Consider the following 22059-nt stretch of genomic DNA (forward strand, 5'->3'; position numbering starts at 1 on the left):
TAATCCAGTCTGGAGGTGACCGTCGCGTGGATCACAGTGGCTAGGTCAGGGCGAGAGAGGTAAGGAGCCAACTGCTTAGCTTGGCGGAGATGGTTCCCCTTCCTTCCCTCCTCCGTGGTTACAAAGCATGGATCCACATGGATCCTCAGGATTTTTGCATTGGGCTACTCCAAACTCACTGTCAGATCACATGTCTGTGGCCACAGCATGAACCACAAAAATCATATATCCACTATTTCGTTTAGAATATTTTTTTCTTGTTTTCCTCCTCTAAAAACTATGTGCGTGTTATGGTCTGGTGCGTGTTATAGAGCGAAAAATACGGTAAGTATTTATTATTGTCCGGGAGGAAATCACCTTTATGTCCATGAAAATCTGACTTCTATGTCGGAAGTGCAAATTTCCTTAAAAGTTTGGGCAAAAATTTAAAAAGCTCAAAAAACTCAACAACTTCTCCGTCTGGATTTGAAATATGGCATTGACTTATTATATTTCACTGGGCTATCCGATTCAGACTGTATAACCTTAGGGAGCATGGAAAGGAGTTTCACTACTCTCTCTCTACTATCTGACGTTTAGAAGACATCTGAAGTAGCCCTGTTTAGGGAAGTTTTTAATGACTGATGTTTTAATGTATTTTTAATCCCCTGTTGGAAGCTGCCAGAGTGGCTGGGGAAACCCAGATGGGTGGAGTATAAATAATAATAATAATAATAATAATAATAATAATAATAATTACTCTGGATTTAGACTTTTGGTCAGATCATGAAAGATTGCTGGCACTTTATAAGTTGTAAGAGTAGGTGTCTCCTCAGGTGCATTTAAATCTAAAGCAAACAGTCTTTCACTGTGGATAATTGAGAGGATATTTACTAAGACTATTCACAGTAATGCATGTGTATACCACCAGCTGTGGCCTTTTTGAAACAGATGACATGTTTCAGCAGGTTGTACAAATAGTTGGTGAGAACCAGCAAGTCAGTTGATTAAGTTCTGCCTGGATCACCTTAAGTAAAATTCTGTCTGGAAGCACCCTCAGAAGCAGCCCCAGATACCACAGTTCTAAAGAGAAATAATCTATACAAACCCTAAGACAAAGTACCACATAAATCATTATAAATAAATAAATAAATAAATAAATAACGTATGTACCTGAAAATTACTAGGTTCATTCTTGTTTTATGAGTTTGGTTATATTCATCCAAACACAAATCCACAACATCACTAAACATTTGTACACTTGGAATTTCAAAATAAAGTCTTTCGTCTCCTTCGAGATCTGGATTCATGTAGTCTCCAAACAACAGATTTCTCATATCTTCCTCAGTTACCTATTGGCAGAAAATAAATAGCATATAGTCTACAAGAGAGCAGTTAGAGAGTCAGACTTGGGCCTGGGAGATCAGGGTTCAAATCCCCACTCAGCCATGAAGCTTCCTGGATGACCTGGGGCCAGTCACTGCCACTCAGCCTAAGCTACCTCAGGGGGTTGTTGTGGAGCTTAAACGAGTAGGGAAAGAACTATGCAAGCCACCGTGGGTGCCTTGGAGAAAAAGATAGGATACAAATGCAATAAACAAATAAGAAGCCAGTGTGGTGTAGTGGTTAAGAGCGGTAGTCTCGTAATCTGGTGAATGGGGTTCGCGTCTCCGCTCCTCCACATGCAGCTGCTGGGTGACCTTGGGCCAGTCACACTTCTGTGAAGTCTCTCAGCCCCACTCACCTCACAGAGTGTTTGTTGTGGGGGAGGAAGGGAAAGGAGAATGTTGGCCGCTTTGAGACTCCTTCAGGTGGTGATAAAGCAGGATATCAAATCCAAATGTCTTAACAACCTATTTTAAGAAGGTAATAAAGGCCCCGTTATAACATAGGCGCCTTTTAAAAACTAGAATATTTATTGTAGCAGAAGTTTTTGTGGACTAAAACACACTTCCAATCCTCAATTGGAGTGCATGAATGCTATCCACAGGAGAGAGAGAGAGAGAGAGAAATTGTAACCCAATCAGAATGTGGTGGCAACCGTTGCTAAGGAGCCAGTGATGGCAGAGGACAGTTGCAGAGGCCGACAGTCACTTTGGAGAAAAAAAACCGTTGGCACTTTAGGGATCCAAAATAAATTAAATAATAATAATAAAAACCTTGTCTGCAGTCAATTAGAGGAAGCAAGGGAATGGGAAGGAAAGTTTGTTAGAAAAGAAAATTTGTTAGAAAAGAAAACCCCAAGATGGTTGTCACCAATGGAAGCGAAGGCACAGAAAAAACTCAATATGGAGGCCAAATGGCCGAAATATTGGGAAATTTTGGAACAAGATGGAGACAGAATAAAATTGCAGAGCTTTGAAAAATTGAAAAACAGAGTGTGAGATTGGCTCCATTATTACCAAATAATGGAGGCATACAATTTGGACAAAAAAGTTGGTTTCCAGGTGGAAAAATCAAAATTGGAAACAGAATTATTAGATCCAAAAATTAAGAATTTGTCAAGAATGTATAACTTGCTGTTGAAATGGAATACTCAGGATGAAATGGTGAAATCAGCTATGATTAAATGGGCACAAGATGTTGGACATAACATAATGATGGCTGACTGGGAACAGTTATGGACCACAGGTATGAAATTCATGGCATGTAATGCCCTAAGAGAAAACTTAATGAAAATGATTTATAGGTGGTACATGACACCAGTCAAGCTTGCAAAAATCTACCATTTGCCCGATAATAAATGTTGGAAATGTAATGAGACTGAAGGTACATTCTTTCATCTTTGGTGGACATGCCCAAGGATTAAGACATTCTGGGAGATGATTTATAACGAAATGAAAAAGGTATTCAAATATACCTTCCTGAAGAAACCAGAGGCCTTTCTCCTGGGAATGGTCGGCCAATTGGTGCCAAAGAAGGATAGAACTTTTTTTATGTATGCTACAACAGCAGCAAGAATACTTATTGCAAAGCACTGGAAGACACAAGATCTACCCACCAGGGAACAATGGCAGATGAAGCTGATGGACTATATGGAACTGGCAGAAATGACTGGCAGAATCCGAGACCAGGGAGAAGAGTCGGTGGAAGGAGACTGGAAAAAGTTTAAAGACTATTTACAGAAATACTGCAAAATTAATGAATGTTAGAAGAATGTTGGAATGAAGTTATAAGGCTTTAGTAGAAATGTTATAAGGAATTAAGTATAGATTAATAGAATATTAAAGGGGAAAAATAAGGTTAGAATGTTAAGATAATTTTAGGATAGAAAACAGAGGAAGATGGAAAGGAATTACTGAAATAATTAACAGAAGTGGAATACAAAAAGGGAGGTGTGAGGAGGTTGTTGAAATAAGTGAATGAAAGATAAGATATTGAAATTATTTGATGTGTTTAAATTGCTTTTGTTTTGTTTTGTTAGTTTAATGTGTTAGTGTTTTGTGTTAGTGTTAGTATTGTGTAGTGTTTTTGCATTGTATTGTATTGTCTATTCTTTTTTTGTTGTTGTTGTTTTTTGTAGTGTTTAAATTGTTGGAAAAGCAATAAATATTATTATTATTATTTTTTAAAAAAGGAAAGTGAAAGTAGGACCTAAACGGGAAAGGTTTGTTTCTTTGTTGTTGTTTTTCCTGAAAAGAAACGAGTAAAGTTTGAAAACAGACACGTACACAATACTATAAAGTGAAAGGATATAGGAGGGAACTGAAAAGGAGTAGAAATGAAGTACTGTTAAAGGTAAAACCACTTAGCTGACAGAGAAGATCAGAGAGAGCTGGGAGAAAACGACCTGATCCGTCAGGCAGGAGAGAAAAAACTGAAGGGGACTGAGCCTGCCTCGCAGAGTTCATTGCTCTCCTGCCTCCGTCACATGAGGGGAGTCAAAACCCAACCCATTTGGGTTCTCAGTAACCGTATCAAATTGTAAGAGGCATCAGTCTTAAATATATACAGAAAAAGCAAACGGCACATTCACAATAGCAGTTATTCCTCTTTTCATTTTTTTGTTTTGTTTTCTTAACATTATACAATTATATATATTTGCTGTTTCAGTCGTTGACATTTTGCATCTGGCCTCATGGGCAGAGGCAACCCAGCTGTGATGTTTTGGTAATATAAATATATGGGACACATATGGTCTCAAATAAATATATTTATTTACTTATTTATTTGTGTCAACCAAAACGTCTATTATTTTATAATTGTGTGTGTTGTGTGTGTGTGTGTGTTGTTGTTGTTGTTGTTGTTGTTGAAATAACTGGACATGAGCACGAGTTAATTTCCTTCAGTAGCATAAATCACCCCATAGGTGAAATAATCACAGATGCAAGCTTAGCCAAGTCAGTTGCTATGACGGCCCAGTGCCTTGACTATATTTGTGACAAATGCATGTCAGCTCAGCAGTGTGTCTGTCTGTTAGTCAGCGTTACTTATCCAGCGTTACGTCCTAAATTGCTAGACTTATTTACAGCAATTGAGATACTTTATGTATCTATATGTACATAAATAATATCAGTGTTTTCCTAATCCCCAATAGATAAGATTGCTTTTTGCACATGGAATGATACAAGGTGGTATGGTTTTGCTCTGGTTCCAATAAAACTAGTCAGTCAGAAATAGGCATGAATATGGGAGAGAAAAAGAGAGTGATCATCTTGTAATGAACAATATGAATACTCACTGGTGCATTTCCTTGTCTCAGATGTGAAAACACTGCATCAAATGATTCTTTGAAATGTTCTTTCACAATATCCTTCATTAGTTTGAACAGCCAAGCTCTATCAGTGTCATCCACAAGGCGGTCATAAAATACTCGAAATACTTCATGTACAAAAAGACGCACCATTGTATGCTTGTTTACAACTGAATCCTTCTTGATGAGCAAGCAGCCTAGGATAACTCGTGCAAAGTCACGCAGATTGAATGTATAATGGGATTTGGCGGGTGTTGGTAACAGGTTGTCCATGGCCTTCTTATATACCTTGAAGATTGAAAGAAAAATTAACAAAACTATTTAAATTCAGTTTTGTACTTAAACGCTTTTCATACTTAGGGCACACAGATGTTTCTTGCACTCTTGGTTTAGTACATGTAGAATATTTCCCTGAAAAAATGTGAATGCAGAATCTAAAAGAAAAACTGCATTGTTGTTGCTCTGCACTTGGGACAATGTCCACACTGACCATAAATGAGCTACAATGAAAGGGAAGGACCACAGAAGACTGGATGCTGAATAAGAGCATCAGATTCCTGAATATCCTCTATGCTGACACATCCTTAAATTGCTGCAAGATTGATGTCAGAAAACAGCCGAAATGTCAGTACTGGAGCCTCTATAGCTGTGTATAATATATGAAGAACTGAATAATACTACATGGCATTAAGTTGAACAATATCAGTATTGCAGATTGAACTATAGAAGGTAAGCAGTCGTCATAATGGCTTAATGCTAGGCTATCTGATGGACTATATTTTCCCATATGAACCTGCCCAGGTTCTGACATATTCTGGGGAGGCCATTCTCTCATTCCCTCCACCCTCACAGGCAGATTTGGGGGGTGGGGAAGAGAAGGGATTCTCAGTGGTTGCTCCCAGACATTAGCATTCCCTTCCTAGAGAGGTCAGACTGCCTTCCAATCCTTCCACTGGCAGCAGAAACATGAAGAACAAACTAAAGGAGAAAGTAGCAAAGCATTAGAAACTATTCCCCCTTGGAAACTAGCCAGGAATAGGCAGATAAATGGACTAACCATCCTTAACTATGGACTAACCATCCTTAAATGGTTAGTCCATAGTTAAGCTAATTAATCTGTAACAGTAAAAAGCACTTTGAGTCAAGAAAAGGAGTTTTAACTGCACGTGCAGACATACACATGTCTAATATCTGAACTGCCCTCTGAAATCTTAATTTCAGAAGCCTTTTCATGTGCCTTTCTTTTTTTAAAAAAACACCAGCTACATGCCTTTCAGAACTGATATGCCTTTGAGACCCTCTGACCCGCCTGGAAGTCACCTATATATTCTGCCTGTGAAGGTAAACCAGAAATGTAGTGTATATATTGGCATCATACCTCCATAGTGCCACTGACAATTTGGTTTCCAACTGTGAAGTATTCTGGGATAAATTCATTTGCTCTGAGGTAGAAAGATACAACAGTAGAGAAAATCCGGACCATTGTTTCATCACTAAAGGTATTAATCGTGCAAATGTTGAAGTGTCTCAGAAAACGAGGTGTGACTGGATTCCTTCCACCACCTGGTGGACCCATGGCAGCCATCAACTGTATTTCAACTAATACAATTTTATTTGTATCTTTTAGGTCATACCTTCAAAAGAAATGGAAGTATGATCATCAGACAATTATAAATAGAACAGTACTTCTGCACTTGGAAATCTCTCATGTACAGTATCATGGGGTTTGTATTCTGCAGCAATAATTATATGAACACATTACATTAATATAGGATACCTCCTTTACTTTTATGACTAATTTCAGCAAGAACAACAAAAGAACCTTAGATGAAGATGAAAATTAGAGATGGACACTCTGAATATCAGTAGTCTGGGACTTACAAATAAAGTTTTGGCCAATGTTCACAAATCTAGTTTACTAATGAATTGCATAAAAGCAAACTGATAAAAATGACACTTTTCTTTTAACTATGTACATAAAAATAATTTAGTCTGAATAGTTACCAGATGCCGTGGTCAAAAAACTGTCTCAGAAGTTCAATAGGAGGCTGTGCTCCATACTGTTCTAATGCAGGCATATTCATGTCATCCACAAAGATTATACACTTCTTTCCCATAGGTGGGCCAAATATTCCTTTCCGTCTCTTGTCGAGTCTGGCCATGATAATGTTCTAAAATTCAAAAGCAGGACATATTTCTTAACAAACCAGCTCATTCAAAAGAACAGTCAGTGTTGTTTCCAGAGGAAAGTGTGCATAATGGGACTGGTGAAAGCCGACTTCTTCACTGCCTCCCACTCGCAGAAGTTTGTTCATCATCCCACCCCATTCAGCAACGCTCAGGGGAATCTTGTGGGATCTATTGGAGAGAGAAGGGAGCAGGAAAATCAGCTTCTGCCAGCTTGTTATCCATGCTTTTCTCTGGATCCAATCCATCAAATTCTAGCATGATTGGGCGAGCGGTTGCCGAACAACTCCAGGCACGCCTGGAAGAAGCGGACCATTTGGATCCCTTCCAGTCGGGATTCAGGCCTCATCATGGGACTGAAACTGCCTTGGTCGCACTGGTTGATGATCTCCGGCGGGCTAGGGACAAAGGTGAGAGCTGTTTCCTAGTTCTGCTGGATCTCTCAGCGGCGTTCGATACCATCGACCATAGCATCCTTCTGGACCGTCTTGGGGGGCTGGGAGCTGGGGGCACTGTTATACAGTGGTTCCGCTCCTTCCTCCTAGGCCGTGTTCAGAAAGTGGTGGTGGGGGATGAGTGTTCAGACCCCTGGGCTCTCACTTGTGGGGTGCCTCAGGGTTCTGTCCTCTCCCCCATGCTTTTCAACATCTACATGCGGCCACTGGGAGAGATCATCAGGAGGTTTGGGCTGGGTGTTCATCAGTATGCGGATGATACCCAGCTCTACCTCTCTTTTAAATCAGAACCAGTGAAGGCGGTGAAGGTCCTGTGTGAGTGTCTGGAGGCGGTTGGAGGATGGATGGCGGCTAACAGATTGAGGTTGAATCCTGACAAGACAGAAGTACTGTTTTTGGGGGACAGGAGGCGGGCAGGTGTGGAGGATTCCCTGGTCCTGAATGGGGTAACTGTGCCCCTGAAGGACCAGGTGTGCAGCCTGGGAGTCATTTTGGACTCACAGCTGTCCATGGAGGCACAGGTCAAATCTGTGTCCAGGGCAGCTGTTTACCAGCTCCATCTGGTACGTAGGCTGAGACCCTATCTGCCTGCGGACTGTCTCGCCAGAGTGGTGCATGCTCTGGTTATCTCCCGCTTGGACTACTGCAATGCACTCTACGTGGGGCTACCTTTGAAGGTGACTCGGAAACTACAACTAATCCAGAATGCGGCAGCTAGACTGGTGACTGGGAGCGGCCGCCGAGACCATATAACACCGGTCTTGAAAGACCTGCATTGGCTCCCAGTACGTTTCCGAGCACAATTCAAAGTGTTGGTGCTGACCTTTAAAGCCCTAAACGGCCTCGGTCCAGTATACCTGAAGGAGCGTCTCCACCCCCATCAGTCTGCCCGGACGCTGAGGTCCAGCGCCGAGGGCCTTCTGGCGGTTCCCTCACTGCGAGAAGCAAAGCTACAGGGAACCAGGCAGAGGGCCTTCTCGGTAGTGGCGCCCGCCCTGTGGAACACCCTTCCAGCAGATGTCAAGGCGATAAACAACTACCTGACATTCAGGAGACATCTTAAGGCAGCCCTGTTCAGGGAAGTTTTTAACGTGTGATATTTTATTGTATTTTTGGTTTTTATGGAAGCCGCCCAGAGTGGCTGGGGAGGCCCAGCCAGATGGGCGGGGTATAAATAATAAATTATTATTATTATTATTATTATAAATACAGGTGTGTCTAAAGGTAAGTTTATTCTATTAATTTATATTGACTGCATTCACATGATACATTAAACTTTGGCTTACCAAAACTGTGAATGTCAGGGCTTCTAAAGAGTCCTTTTTACTCTCACATCACATTGCCAAAGCTTAACCAAAAGCCAAGGTTTGGTGCTTTCTGAAGCACCATCCTCTGTTAAGTGCTTCTCCAGTCATATTTAATGGGAGAGAGGCACTTCCGAAGTACCTCCTTCTCCTCTTTTGAACAGTTCACTTGGGCTACCTACTACCAACCATGCTTGTTAGCTCGTCTGCCTGCTGGTCTGTTGTCACACAGGAGTTGCCATGGCTGCTTGCTGACAGCCATACAAACTGCAGCATGACAACAGCCTTACCATTTTATTATATAATGAAATATGCAGTTGTAAACTGCCTGAGGGCCCATTTGCATCAAAAGCAGTAAGGAGTTTCAGTTTGTCCCTATTTGTCATTTTTTTCTGAAAATGTTTTCCATGTGCTTCTTGAGAAGACTTTCACTACTTGATTTAATAAAACCCTAGGACTTAAACAGCTGTGCAAATATTCAAGCTTAAAAACAGTGAAAGGGGGGAATTATTGTTTTCAAGTGGCCCATTAGCCCACATATTCCTGTTTTCTATGTATGCCAATAAAGGTTTATTAATTGATTGACTGAAGTGACCCATTACCTGCTTGTGAATGTAGCTTGCGCAGATCCACCCTAATGAATTTTTATTGATTAAAAAAATGGTGGTTATAAGGATAATCCAACCTGAAAAGCTAATATATTTTACTTCATATGAAGTGGTAAAACTCCCAAAAAGGTTTTTGAGCAAAGGTAAAATGCTATTCTACTGGTGAGTCTCCATCTGAGAAAAATGTTTTCTGAACATGTGAAAGACCGGCTTCAGTAAATTGAGTAGATGAGACTAATAGTGGGTCCAATGGTCAAGAAGGCAGTTTTTGCACATGCTGTAGAGGGGAATGAGTGGCAGATGGGGCTCATCAACCTGGGAAGGTAACCCATCTAGGAGAAGAAAAACTCTGATCCTAAACTCTGCTGCCTTGTGGGACAACTTCAGGAGAAGAAAGGGCTAGAGCAGGCATCCCCAAATTCGGCCCTCCAGATGTTTTCAGACTACAATTCCCATCATCCTTGACCACTGGTCCTGTTAGCTAGGGATGATGGGAGTTGTAGTCCCAAAACATCTGGAGGGCTGAGTTTGGGGATGTCTGGGCTAGAGAGTAAACTGTAAAGAAATTCAGATGGTAGTCTTCTAAGATGGTTGGATGGCGCCTTCTGGCAGCTCCTGCAGCCAAACTGGTGCCAAGCATATTGCTCTGCTTTCCTTTGGACCACATCAGTGTGGCCAAGAGGGGGGTCTTTTCATCTGGGCAGCCCAAGACCTCCATACACACTGTGCAGGTTTGTGTCCCAGTGCTTCTTCACCCCAGATGTGCACTCCATTGTTTCTCAGTGGGGTGCCAAAATACCCTAATCACATGACATGTACTTCTTATATTTATTTAATGTTATATGCTCAAGCCCTGGGATCTTCTACACCGAGACTAAATCTCCTGCCTCTTCCCTCCCCCTTTTAATTAAAAAAAATACTTGCAGGGTGGAGTGTCATGTAAAGCGCAGGGCCTATAGAACTCCAGCAACTCACCATCTTAATTTACCCCAGAGGCCAATTTGTGTCATTGGCTTAATGCACAAGATCTTTAAAATACCTAGCGACACTGCTGTTTATTTTTACCAACCTGAGTCTGGTTGGCACTGGTTCGAGCAGAAAAATTAACAAAGAATGGAAAGTAGAGATTCTTTTCTACATGGTTCATTAGCTTGTCCTTCACATATACAGATTTTCCAGTACCTGTTGGTCCCACAAAAAGCAGCGGTCTTGGAAAGAAATTCATATATTTGTGTTAGTTTCTCATTAGTGTATACATATTGTTTGGAAATTAAACATAATTATCAGCAAATAAAGACTGTTGATGGTAGCATTTTTACAGCGATTTATAAACATATGGCATTTTTCTGTTTGCATGAATGTATAGCTAAGATCACAGAAATGTAAGAGAACAACTATAAATAAAATGGGATGTAGAAGTACATGTTAGGCAAAAGACTCTTAGCTACAATTCCTGAATTATATTACAGAGTTGGTCCCCATAATTTTATTCACAACTCCAGTTTTTTTATATGAACAGTAAGTATTTCAGAGTTTATAACTGAGAATTATAAAATTATAAAGAACATTTCTAAGACGAGACTAGTGTAGATTAATGTTTCTAAACTCTTAACTAGTGTCACTTACTTTTGTGACACAATACAAAGTGATAGTTTACCTTTAAAGCCATAAACAATGGTCTCCAGAGGGCTGTTTTCCCCTCAAATGAACCTGGATACTTCCACTTTGGAAGTCAGGTGGATGGCTATCAGAGAGCGCCTTTTTGGTGGCGGCAAACAAATCATGAAACATGTTCATCTAGCCCTTCTTTTTTTACTGTTTTTCAAAGTCCAGTTTGAGCCATCCAATTATTCCACATCTTAATTCTTATAATGGCCCAATTTGTCTGTTATATATGTGTATGTGTGTGTATGTGTATATGTATATGTATATACATATATATATATGTGTGTGTGTGTATCAGCAGGGATCCCAAGTAGTCTGCACAGCTTGAATAAGATGGATCAGTGCATTTTCACATAGATCTTGGGCAAGAGCCATGGCTTTGAGCTGGAATATACATACTAAAAAGTGCAGTTGGGAACAATTCAAAGAAACTTAGCACCCTACTTCTTGATGACAGTTCTCAGAATGAACCCCCTGATTTGTTATTATGGAAACTTTTTTCAAAAAATAAGATTAATTCACCAAGGAGCACAAAAAACCCCAGCTGGACACAAATCTAAGAGGATAGTTTTTCTGGGGGTTCTATTTCTTAGAGTATTTCTTGGAGTATTAATAACATTATTAGAATAGTATGATCTCATGAACAATGAAAACATTTTCACTATTATAGGGAGCGATTTTTCTTACTTTCCATATTTAATGCACAATTCCATCAAATAGGTATATCTCACTGTGTCCATTGTTGGGACTATAATGTCTTGAACCTTAAGATTTTTATCACTATAATTGATGCTTTTAATGGCTTCATTCCAATGCATCCAGCGGCCCTTGCCTTTCATCTAAAAAGAAATGCAGAAATAAAGTTTTGCAAAAGATACGGTACTGACAAAATATATTCAAAATAGTTTCACTAGAACTTGATGCTTTTAGCGGTTAGTTGTTTTAAAACATTTAATTGAATCTCAAAGCAATGGTTTCAAAATTATCACTATTATAGATGTTTAATATTGTACATCTATAATTTGCTACATACTTAGGAAATTCAAAAATACATTGCAATTTACCCTAACAAGTAATAATATTTAGTACTGGGGCTCAATAAGCTCACTCTCTTTCTTGTTCCTTTTACATATGGTATGCAGAGCTGTGTTTATATAAAAAAACCTTCCTTGCCATAAAGCACAGTGGTGTATTAGTTCAGTGTTTCCCAACCTTTTTTGGGCAATGGCACACCTGTTTAATGAAAAAAATCTCGTGGCACACCACCATTACAGCCCCGTGACGTCAGCGCGCAGCGTCACGCCGGGAGGGACGCACGAAAGTGAAAGTTTTTTTCCCTCCCCCTTGCCGGGGAACCTCCAAGCTTTGGGGGTGGGAGGAGGCAGCAGAGCGAGGGACTGAGGGACGGCGGCAACTGAGGCGGCGGCGGCTGTTGTGGTGGTGGCGGCGATAGCGGGCGGAGAAGGGGGCGGCGGCGGGGCTTGAGGAGCCGTCGCCGGGAGTTGCTGCTGCTGTTGTTGCTGCTGCTGCCCGGACATGCCGGCCTCCTCCTCCTCCGCTGTCTCGCGTTCCTCCCTTTTGCACGCGCTGCCCCGCCGCTCGGCACCACCACCGCGGAGCCGCCCCCGGCTCGACGCGGATCCTCGCCGCCGCCGCCTCTCACCGCCCGACTCGCCCGCCTCCCTCCCACGGCACACCAGCCAACGTCTCACGGCACAGTAGTGTGCCGCGGAACACCGGTTGAGAAACACTGTATTAGTTGGAGTGTTGGACTAGGAGCTGGGAGAGACTAGGGTTCAAATCCGCATGAAACTCCCTAGGTGAGCTTGGGCCAGACACTTACTCTCACAGCCTAACTTACCTTGCAGGGTTGCTGTGAGGGTAAAATGGGGAGCAGAACTTTATCTACCACCTTAAACTCCATGGAGGAAAAAGGGTGGGATACAAATGAAATGAATTAATAAATAATAAATTCCTCCTTCCCCAAAGAGGCAAAGAAATGTGTTTTCACTTCTTCAAACTGAGCATTGGCCTCACTGCAGCCTCCTTGCAAAAACCCAGTTGGGAGGAGGAAATACCCTTTTTTCTCTGTGAAGAAAGGGATGAGAAGTCTTGTTCTCTTCAGTTTTTGCAAGAAGCAGCAAACTAGTGCTTGTGCTACTTCCAAAAACCTTTCCTTTCTTATCTCTGCAGAGAAAAGGAAGGTAAGAAGATAAAGCCTCCACCTTGCAAGCTGACTTATTTTTTTTAAAAAAGTTTTTATTAAGGCTTTTTGTGTTACAAAACAAAAAGGGAAAGGTACATCTATTGTCTCCACTCTATTTGTAGCCATTCCTCATAACAATTGCATATTGCAAAAACAAGGAGGAAGGGAAAGAAGAGGAACGGACTTTTCTTTTGTTTCTCCCCTGTCTCATTGGGTTTCTTGTAGGAGGCAGCAGCAGCAATGCAGCCCTTTTTGAAAAATATCTATTTAAAAATAAATGTAAGCGATATTTTAGCAATTTATTAGGTTTATTTAATACATATACAACACAGCAGTAATTATTCAGGGACATAATTCAGCAACCTTGCTTCTATTATGCAGTCCTGTTTATATATAAACATAAACATACATACATATTTCAGTGTTAAGGAAAGTGCAGATCAAGAGGCCCATGTATGAAATCCATGAGCCCTCTTCTAACTGTTTTTAATGCAAATAGTGGGAATGTACAGATACCATACAGTATTTCCAACTGTATGTGTCATGCAGTTCCCAGATAATGCAAAGCCATTTGAAGGAATGGACAAAGCGGGGGGGGGGGGGTAGCTGCCCCCCCGATCCATTAAATGAATAAAAATACTTGACTGACCAATTGCATTGCAGATAACTCAGTTCTGTCTGTCCCCCCCCCACAAAAAAATAGCCTGCCCCTCCTAAAGTAAATCCTGGCTATGCCCATATTTGAAGGCAAAGATTTGTGGATGTATCATATATAGGTGTATTACACAGCTTCATGTTTTCAAATTCTATGGCTTTCAACAGCTATTCATTCCTAATGAAATATTTAAGAAATTCAAATACCTGTTAATAATTATATTAATTATTCCGTACCTCAAACATGAAATCATACACCAAGCCTCTCTCTTCAAACGGATGCTCCCATTTCCCCACAGCTGCAGGCATCGGATGTTTGTCCATCTTCCCTGCTATAATATCCCTCATAAAGGCATCAAACAGAACCCGACCATCACCATCACAGGTTCCACCAATGGACCAGACCGTAGCAAAAGCAAAACAACCCTTCCATTTTTAAAAAGAGAAAGAAATTATGAGGACGATGATGTACTCATGGCAAATCTCACTTGAAAGGCTTTAAAGTTATACTATTTATCTATAGCGAAAATACAGTGGTGCCCCGCAAGACGAATGCCTCGCAAGACGGAAAACCCGCTAGACGAAAGGGTTTTCCGTTTTTGAGCTGCTTCGCAAGACGATTTTCCCTACGGCCTTGCATTGCAAGACGAAAACGTCTTGCGAGTGTTCCGATTTCCCCCCGCTTCCCCCCTTTTTCTAAGCCGCTAAGCCGCTAATAGCCTTTTAGCCGCTAAGCCGCTAAGCCTTTAATAGCCGCTAAACCGCTAATAGCGCTAATCCGCTAAGCCGCTAATAGGGTTGCTTCGCAAGACGAAAAACCGCTAGACGAAGAGACTCTCGGAACGGATTAATTTCGTCTTGCGAGGCACCACTGTAGTATTTTGAGGATGCAATCCTCCAGCCAGTTTTCTGGATATTGAACTTAGTGGGACTTACTTAATAAACTTATTGGGACTGCAATTGTACATCTGTTTACCCATAAGCTACCTATTTCAGAATCTCTTGCAGGCTGGATCTAGATTTGCCCTTCTGTGAATAGAAGGGCTTGTCACTTTGTGGAACGCCCTGAGAGCCAAGGAAGGCAACCTGCTAACTGAAGGCACTTTTGCAGATTCTACCTTCCCACTGCAGCCCCAAGCACCACACCATATGCTGTTCCAGAAGGTCCACAGGTGCAGCAGCTTTTCAGGGTGTGCAGAGGAGACAGAATCAGCAAAACACACCTCTACTCCTTCCTCCAGCATGAGAATCTTGTGAGAGAAACATAACTCATGTCAATTATGGGCAGTGGCATAGGAAGCTGCTAGGGTGCCTGGGGCAGATGTGCAGACTGCCCATGGGGGCAGAGCAAGCTGGTAGGGCAGGGTGCACTGCCAGAACTGTGTCCCAGCACCCTCCACCTGGAGGGCGGCTGAGGGGGAAGCGGTGTGTGTGCACCAGCACTGCTTGCAAAAGCAGTGTGGGGCTGGAGCCCGAGCCACCATGTTCTTGCAGGGCGCCCTTCAGCTGAAGGGCAGCTGAGGGGGAGGTGGCGGGTGGGTGCCAGTTGTGTCCTTCTCAGCTGCCCTCTGGTGGCTGGGAGAGATACAGCAGCCCAGAGTGCTGCAAGCCCAGCCCCAGGCCGCACTGCTTTTGGGAGCAGTGTGCCGGGCTCTGGGGCTCCTGGACTTGCATGTCACCTTGGGCTCTAGTGTGCCACCTCCAAGGTAAGTGCTATCAGGGGCGCACCCCCCCCCCCAGCTACGCTACTAAATATGGATTCCATTCAAGTGGGGTGAAATAACTCAAAAGTTTGCTCAACGAAGTGAAAAGATAAAAACATCAGACCAACCATAATCCATTTGCGGATGTGTGGACTGGAAGGCTCCTTCTCCACTGCGTCACTAAGCAACATTTCAATAAGCCGAATGAGAGAAACCACGTTATTGCTATTGCTGGTGGGGACCAGCTCCTATAAAAGTAAAATATTTTTTTACAAATAAATAAATATGAATGCCTCATGAACTTAATCAGTTATAGAATATTTCAGTCAATAATCTTTTGTGTTCAAAATGTGCACTGATTATTATTTGTGTGTGTGTTCCGTATAGACTTGATAAAGATCACAAAATACTTACTAAAAATACTACAGCAAACCAACTGAAGTTGTCTTAGTTCAACATTAATTCCTTCACCTCAGTTAACATGTTTTACAATAGATTTCATTATGGCAAAACTGAACATTTCTTTATTTACCCTGCGCCAAATTTACCCTCCAAATAAATCATCAACAGTGGATTCTTTCTTTCTCCTGTCTAGGCTTGAGCTAGACCCCTTCTATGCTTCTACTTTCTCTCTGTTTCTTTGCCTGCAAACTGTGTTTACTATTTTTGTTATGTATTCAGTGCTTTTCAGGAATGTATATAAGCAGTTGCTTTGCCCCTGTTTCCCAGTTACAGTATGTAGTTCAATAAAGGTTCTTGCTGTTATCGCTGTCTCTTGCCTCGTGGGAACCCACCTACACTTCAATTTTCTTTTTGGATTAGTCAGGATCCACTTCAGAGAGGTACCAGCCAGTACCCTTCTAAAAGGTAAGATCTTAAAACTAACTTAATACAGTTAAGAGAACCAAAGGAGGAAATTCAATTTGGTCTCAAGGGATGCCTTATCAATCACTCCATCACTGCCTGAGTCTTAATGGGGATAGGGATTTATTCCAGACAAAGGCTGTGGAAAGGAATCACTGAGGGAGAACTGAGATTCCTCCATGAGTATCTTTGCTGGCAGAAACCCTGCCTGTCACAGTGAGAACTCTGGAAGCTGAGGGTTAGCATTACAGTCTCCTATCAACTTTTAACACCTTTAACAAACAAAAAAACCCTGTAGACCCAACCCATGTACTTAAGAACAGACATACTAAACTGTGTTTTTTTAAGAACAACCTACTTTGCATTTTTTCTGACGCATTCTTAATGCTGGTGGTACTATCCAATTAAAGAGATCTCCAAAAAGTTCTTGATACTCCTTTTGGTCCAGAGGTTCAGGAAGTGTACTCAACCAAGATGTTACAAGTGGCAACCAGCCCAGCTGTAAAGGCTCCAAATAAATCATTCCACAACGGCTGACTGTAGCAGGCTGCAGGATAATAATATTTATCTCTCTTAAAATTCCATTCTATCTCCAATTTCAAGTCCAGTGAATTATTTGAACTTGCCTTTAACATACCGAAGCCTGAGACAGATCCATAGCTTCAAAGATGAGGCTCATCTGAGGGGACATTTGAATGATTTCTCCACTCATCAAACAAAGCTAAGAACAAAAACAAAAAACAAAACCCACACCCAGTTTTAGACTGCTGTAAATTTTATGCTCCAGAAGCAATCCAGCTTCTTTAACCTTAATGTGAAATAGGGAGGGTATTGGAAAATTTGAGCAAGTACAGGTATTGTGACTTATCTCATTTATTGAAATGTCAGGATCTTCCATAATCAAATTTGGAAAAATGCTTATTTATTAATATCCAGTTTTGGGCCATTGCTCTGCTCCACTATCACTGCATTGCTATTGTTGTTTTTATATGCTTAGTATCCTATCTAAAACTATAGTTCCTCTAAACAGTTATTTAATGAAAGAGGAAGTACCAAGTTCAGATTTAATGCAGCTCAGAAACTGTTGCCTGACTAAGTCTTTGCGATAGAAAATAAGCCCTAAAATACTGAAATCATAATTGGATTTGGATATGGCTGCAGATTTTACCAAATACTGGATATATATGCATCCATTGGTTCTGTATGGCTCTTCTTAAGCTATTTTTTCTGCTACTTACAAAACTTGGTACTTAGTTATAGTGCCACAGGGTGCTGAGAAATTTTGGGAGAGAAGTTTTTAAAGCATATTAGTTTTACGATCCCCCCCCCCCCATTAAGAAAACCTAGTAGTTGACTGGTTTCCAAGAGTGTGTGAGCTGACTGGCTCAAGTAAGCTGGCTTCTAAAGATAAAGGACCCCTGACAGTTAAGTCCAGTCGCAGATGACTCTGGAGTTGTGGTGCTCATCTCGTTTTACAGGCCGAGGGAGCCGCCATTTGTCCGCAGACAGTTTTTCTCGTTCATGTGGCCAGCATGACTAAGCCACTTCTGGTGCAACGGAACACTGAAACCAGAGCGGCACATGGAAACGCCGCTTACCTTCCGCCGGAGCGGTACCTATTTATCTACTTGCACTTTTTGGCGCGCTTTCAAACTGCTAGGTTGGCAGGAGCTGGGACCAAGCAACGGGAGCTCATCCCGTCATGGGGATTCAAACCTCCAACCTTCTGATCAGCAAGCCCAACAGGCTCAGTGGTTTAGACCACAGTGCCACCCGCATCCTAAGCTGGCTCCTATTTGCACTTATTGTTAAATCTGGTACTACAAGGTTAGAAAACAAAGTGCCTCTCAAAAATACAAACATGAGTGCCAGAGATTATGATGATGATGAGTATGATGATAACATTAGATGTGTATGATATGGAATGAATTTTAGAATGATTTGACAAAAGACCTGACTGCTTATATATCAGCTCTGCTACTGGCACTCTTTCCAGTTTCCTCTTTCCTGTAAGTGTTTCTTCTTTAAAAGCCAGCAAACCCAATATGCATCTGTGATGTCATTTGTGCTGTAGTTACACAAAGAGCTAGCTATTTGGGGCCAAGGCTCAATGAGTAACTTCTCAACCTGTTTTATCTCAATACATTTTAAATTCCTTGAACAATTTTACAGTTGTCTGATGTATTTGGATTACTTAGACATTACCTTTTTGTTATCATCCAACACAGTGTTCATGCTCTCTATCCAAAGGGTATCAATAGGACCATCAAAAACAACCCATTTGCGATCAGGTGTCTCAGTTAAAGCAAATTCTCGAAAAGTGTTGGCAACTATGCCATCTGTCCACTAAAATAAGGGACAAAAGACTTTTTAAAATTTGAAGGAAGCATTCAACAGAACCTAATTGTGTAAATCATTTGAATATGGTAATCTGTTCTACTGAATGGACAAAACCTAAGCAAATAAACATCTAAGAAAAAGCTAAGCTTAAATTGTTTTCTGGACACACTTTGAAATAAAACGTAGATATGTTACCATTAATATGAGCTAGGCGGAGAATGTGCATAAGTACTACCTTCCTTTGTATGAATATGTATTCATGCTAAAGGTTGTGTGCTTCTGCCCACACTATTGGCAATGCCACCTACCCTCTCACTGCCAACCCCAACCCTTCACACCTCACCCAAGGGCTTATATGGTTCATTGCTGTAAGGTACTTTTCATTTCTCCCTGCTCCTCCGCTTTATTTTGTGATGAACTTACCTCATGAGATACTGGATCAAATCTTCCAAAAAGTTGTCCCATAGTAATAGCTTTTGGATTCACAGTTCTGTGAACTACCTTTTCTTCATCCCCATACCCACGTTCATTCATAAGGGAAAGTGTATCTGCCAACACATGCAAAACTTTGGTCTTTCCGGCAAAAGGCTCACCTACAAGCATAAAACTGATAAATAAAAAGTTGTTATTTGGTATTTTCCTTTTTGGTATTTATTTTTTCCTTTTTAGTCTCATGACTAAACATGAACATACATTTAATTGTTTATTATTGCAAAAGCTAGAACATTCAGCTCCTTGTAAAAGCTATAGAATGGTAAGGAATGAGATGGCAAAAAATACAGTGAGTTTTCTTTACCCTTCTATAAGGGAAACTATGTCTTAAAGAAATGGGAGAAACTATTTCTTAAAGAAATGGGAGTGCCTGATCACCTCATCTGTCTCCTGAGAAATCTCTATGTGGGACAAGAAGCTACAGTTAGAACTCGAAATGGAACAACTGATTGGTTCAAAATTGGGAAAGGAGTATGGCAAGGCTGTATACTGTCTCCCTGTTTATTTAACTTATATGCAGAATTCATCACGCAAAAAGCTGGGCTAGATGAATCCCTAGCCGGAATTAAGATCGCTGGAAGAAATATCAACAACCTCAGATATGCAGATAACACAACCTTGATGGCAGAAAGTGAGGAGGAATTAAAGAACCTTTTAATGAGAGTGAAAGTGGAGAGCGCAAAATATGGTCTGAAGCTCAACATCAAAAAAACGAAGATCATGGCCACTGGTCCCATCACCTCCTCGCAAATAGAAGGGGAAGAAATGGAGGCAGTGAGAGATTTTACTTTCTTGGGCTCCATGATCACTGCAGATGGTGACAGCAGTCACAAAATTAAAAGACGCCTGCTCCTTGGGAGAAAGGCGATGGCAAACCTAGGCAGCATCTTAAAAAGCAGAGACATCACCTTACCAACAAAGGTCCGTATATAGTTAAAGCCATGGTTTTCCCAGTAGTGATGTGTGGAAGTGAGAGCTGGACCATAAAGAAGGCTGATCGCCGAAGAATTGATGCTTTTGAATTATGGTGCTGGAGGAGACTCTTGAGAGTCCCATGGACTGCAAGAAGATCAAACCTATCAATTCTTAAGAAAATCAGCCCTGAGTGCTCATTGGAAGGACAGATCCTGAAGCTGAGGCTCCAATACTTTGGCCACCTCATGAGAAGAGAAGACTCCCTGGAAAAGACCCTGATGCTGGGAAAGATGGAGGGCACAAGGAGAAGGGGACGACAGAGGACGAGATGGTTGGACAGTGTTCTCGAAGCTACAAACATGAGTCTGACCAAACTGCGGGAGGCAGTGGAAGACAGGAGTGCCTGGCGTGTTCTGGTCCATGGGGTCACGAAGAGTCGGACATGACTAAACGACCCAACAACAACAACATGTCAACTTAACCAGACCAGCTCTGCTTGGGAACCACGGGGCAAAGGACTTTGGCCAATGGTAAGGCTACTAAGCTGATTTCTTCAGGGTTCAGTGGTGTAACTGATTTCCCTAAAGGGAACTCAGTCATGCAGCCAAACCAGCAGTGTTCAATTCACCACCCATAGCTGTGAATTCAACCCTACTTCCTGCTGGGATCAGCTGTACAATCAAGCTCTCCATGAAGAACTTGGTTGCACAGTCAACCAAGAAGGACAGAAGTATACTTTCTTCATGCCATGTATAACTTTCTTAACTTCCCTATCATGTCACCTCTTATTTGCCTTTTCTCTAAACTAAAAAGTCCCAAATGCTGCAACATTTCCTCAGACATGAGTTGTTCTATCCCTTTGATCAGGTTGGTTGCCATTTTCTGAACCCCATACTTATGAATATTATTTATCATAATTATACTTACCCATGTCTAACTATCATCATTTCATAGGTCTGTATCATCTTTTCTAGAAAAACTTTAACAGGCTGAACATTGTGTGCTTTACAGCATTCATTTGCACATTCCAGAAAATCCTGAAATACAATTTTAAAAGGTAAATCTTAGCTATTTCTCATTTCTGGTATGCATTTGCACATGTACACAAACACACTTTTCATTTGAAAAAAGATTAACATTCAGTTTTCCTTCTTTTTCTTGAAATGAAACTCATATACTTCAAATTGTCCATTAAGTTTTTCAGTTGAGTTTAGCTAGGCTAGAGAATGGTAATCTCAATTCAACAAACATCAAAACCAGGTGAAATTATGCATTTACAGAAATGAACAGAATTTTGCTATGTTGTCGCAGAACCACAAAAGGAATGATACTATATATTTACCAAGTAAAGAAACAAAGACTTTGAAGGATATGCAGAAATTAGAATGAAAGGAGCTCTGTGAGCACCTTAAAACTGAGCAAAATCATAGGAACTGCAATTCTGTACACACCTTGGAGTAAGCACAATTGAAAATACAGTAAAGAGACTTATTTCTAAATAGGCATGTTTGGGCACATGTATGCATATTGAGACTGCCACCATTAGACTGGTGACCTTCTTTTTAAATGACATGAGGCAGTGGCAGCTGGAAGCTGAAGGAAATCTTGAGGGACATTTGTGACAAGTTACTAAGAGACTAGGAAGATAATCCAACTAGGAATGAGATGGATGTAATGATTACTAGCAGTGCAATCCCATGCACATCTACTCATAAATAAGCCCTACTGAATTCAGTGGGGATTATTTGTAAGTAAGTGTATGTAGAAATTAAAAGATGCTTGCTTCTTGGGAGAAAAGCAATGACAAACCTAGACAGCATCTTAAAAAGTAGAGACCTTGCTAACAAAAATACCTATTGTTAAAGCTATGGTTTTCCCAGTAGTGATGTATGGAAGTGAGAGCTGGACCATAAAGAAGGCTGATCGTCGAAGAATTGATGCTTTTGAATTATGGTGCTGGAGGAGACTCTTGAGAGTCCCATGGACTGCCAGAA

The 22059-nt window shown here is 41.2% G+C and overlaps 1 protein-coding gene and 1 long non-coding RNA gene across 3 annotated transcripts in view; one reads left to right on the forward strand and one right to left on the reverse strand.

Annotated features, from left to right (window-relative positions):
* The window catches only part of DNAH12 (dynein axonemal heavy chain 12), a 107459-nt gene that overhangs the window by 41416 nt on the left and 43984 nt on the right, over positions 1-22059 (reverse strand). For both annotated transcript variants that reach the window (XM_082209107.1, XM_082209106.1), the window contains exons 30-42: positions 20993-21102; positions 19082-19265; positions 18524-18664; positions 16956-17039; positions 16677-16865; positions 15583-15702; positions 13989-14177; positions 11579-11730; positions 10296-10434; positions 6677-6843; positions 6051-6306; positions 4661-4960; positions 1153-1331 (exon numbers count right to left, since the gene is read on the reverse strand). In XM_082209107.1, coding sequence (XP_082065233.1) covers positions 1153-1331; positions 4661-4960; positions 6051-6306; positions 6677-6843; positions 10296-10434; positions 11579-11730; positions 13989-14177; positions 15583-15702; positions 16677-16865; positions 16956-17039; positions 18524-18664; positions 19082-19265; positions 20993-21102 — 2210 coding nt within the window. The remainder of the gene's footprint in view (positions 1-1152; positions 1332-4660; positions 4961-6050; positions 6307-6676; positions 6844-10295; positions 10435-11578; positions 11731-13988; positions 14178-15582; positions 15703-16676; positions 16866-16955; positions 17040-18523; positions 18665-19081; positions 19266-20992; positions 21103-22059) is intronic.
* LOC309525577 lies at positions 1751-6581 on the forward strand. Its single transcript, XR_014216436.1, has 2 exons — positions 1751-1845; positions 6300-6581. It is a non-coding gene; the product is annotated as an uncharacterized lncRNA (long non-coding RNA).

Source organism: Podarcis vaucheri, assembly GCF_965113315.1.
Source record: "Podarcis vaucheri genome assembly, chromosome: 2".
Lineage (NCBI taxonomy): Eukaryota > Metazoa > Chordata > Lepidosauria > Squamata > Lacertidae > Podarcis > Podarcis vaucheri.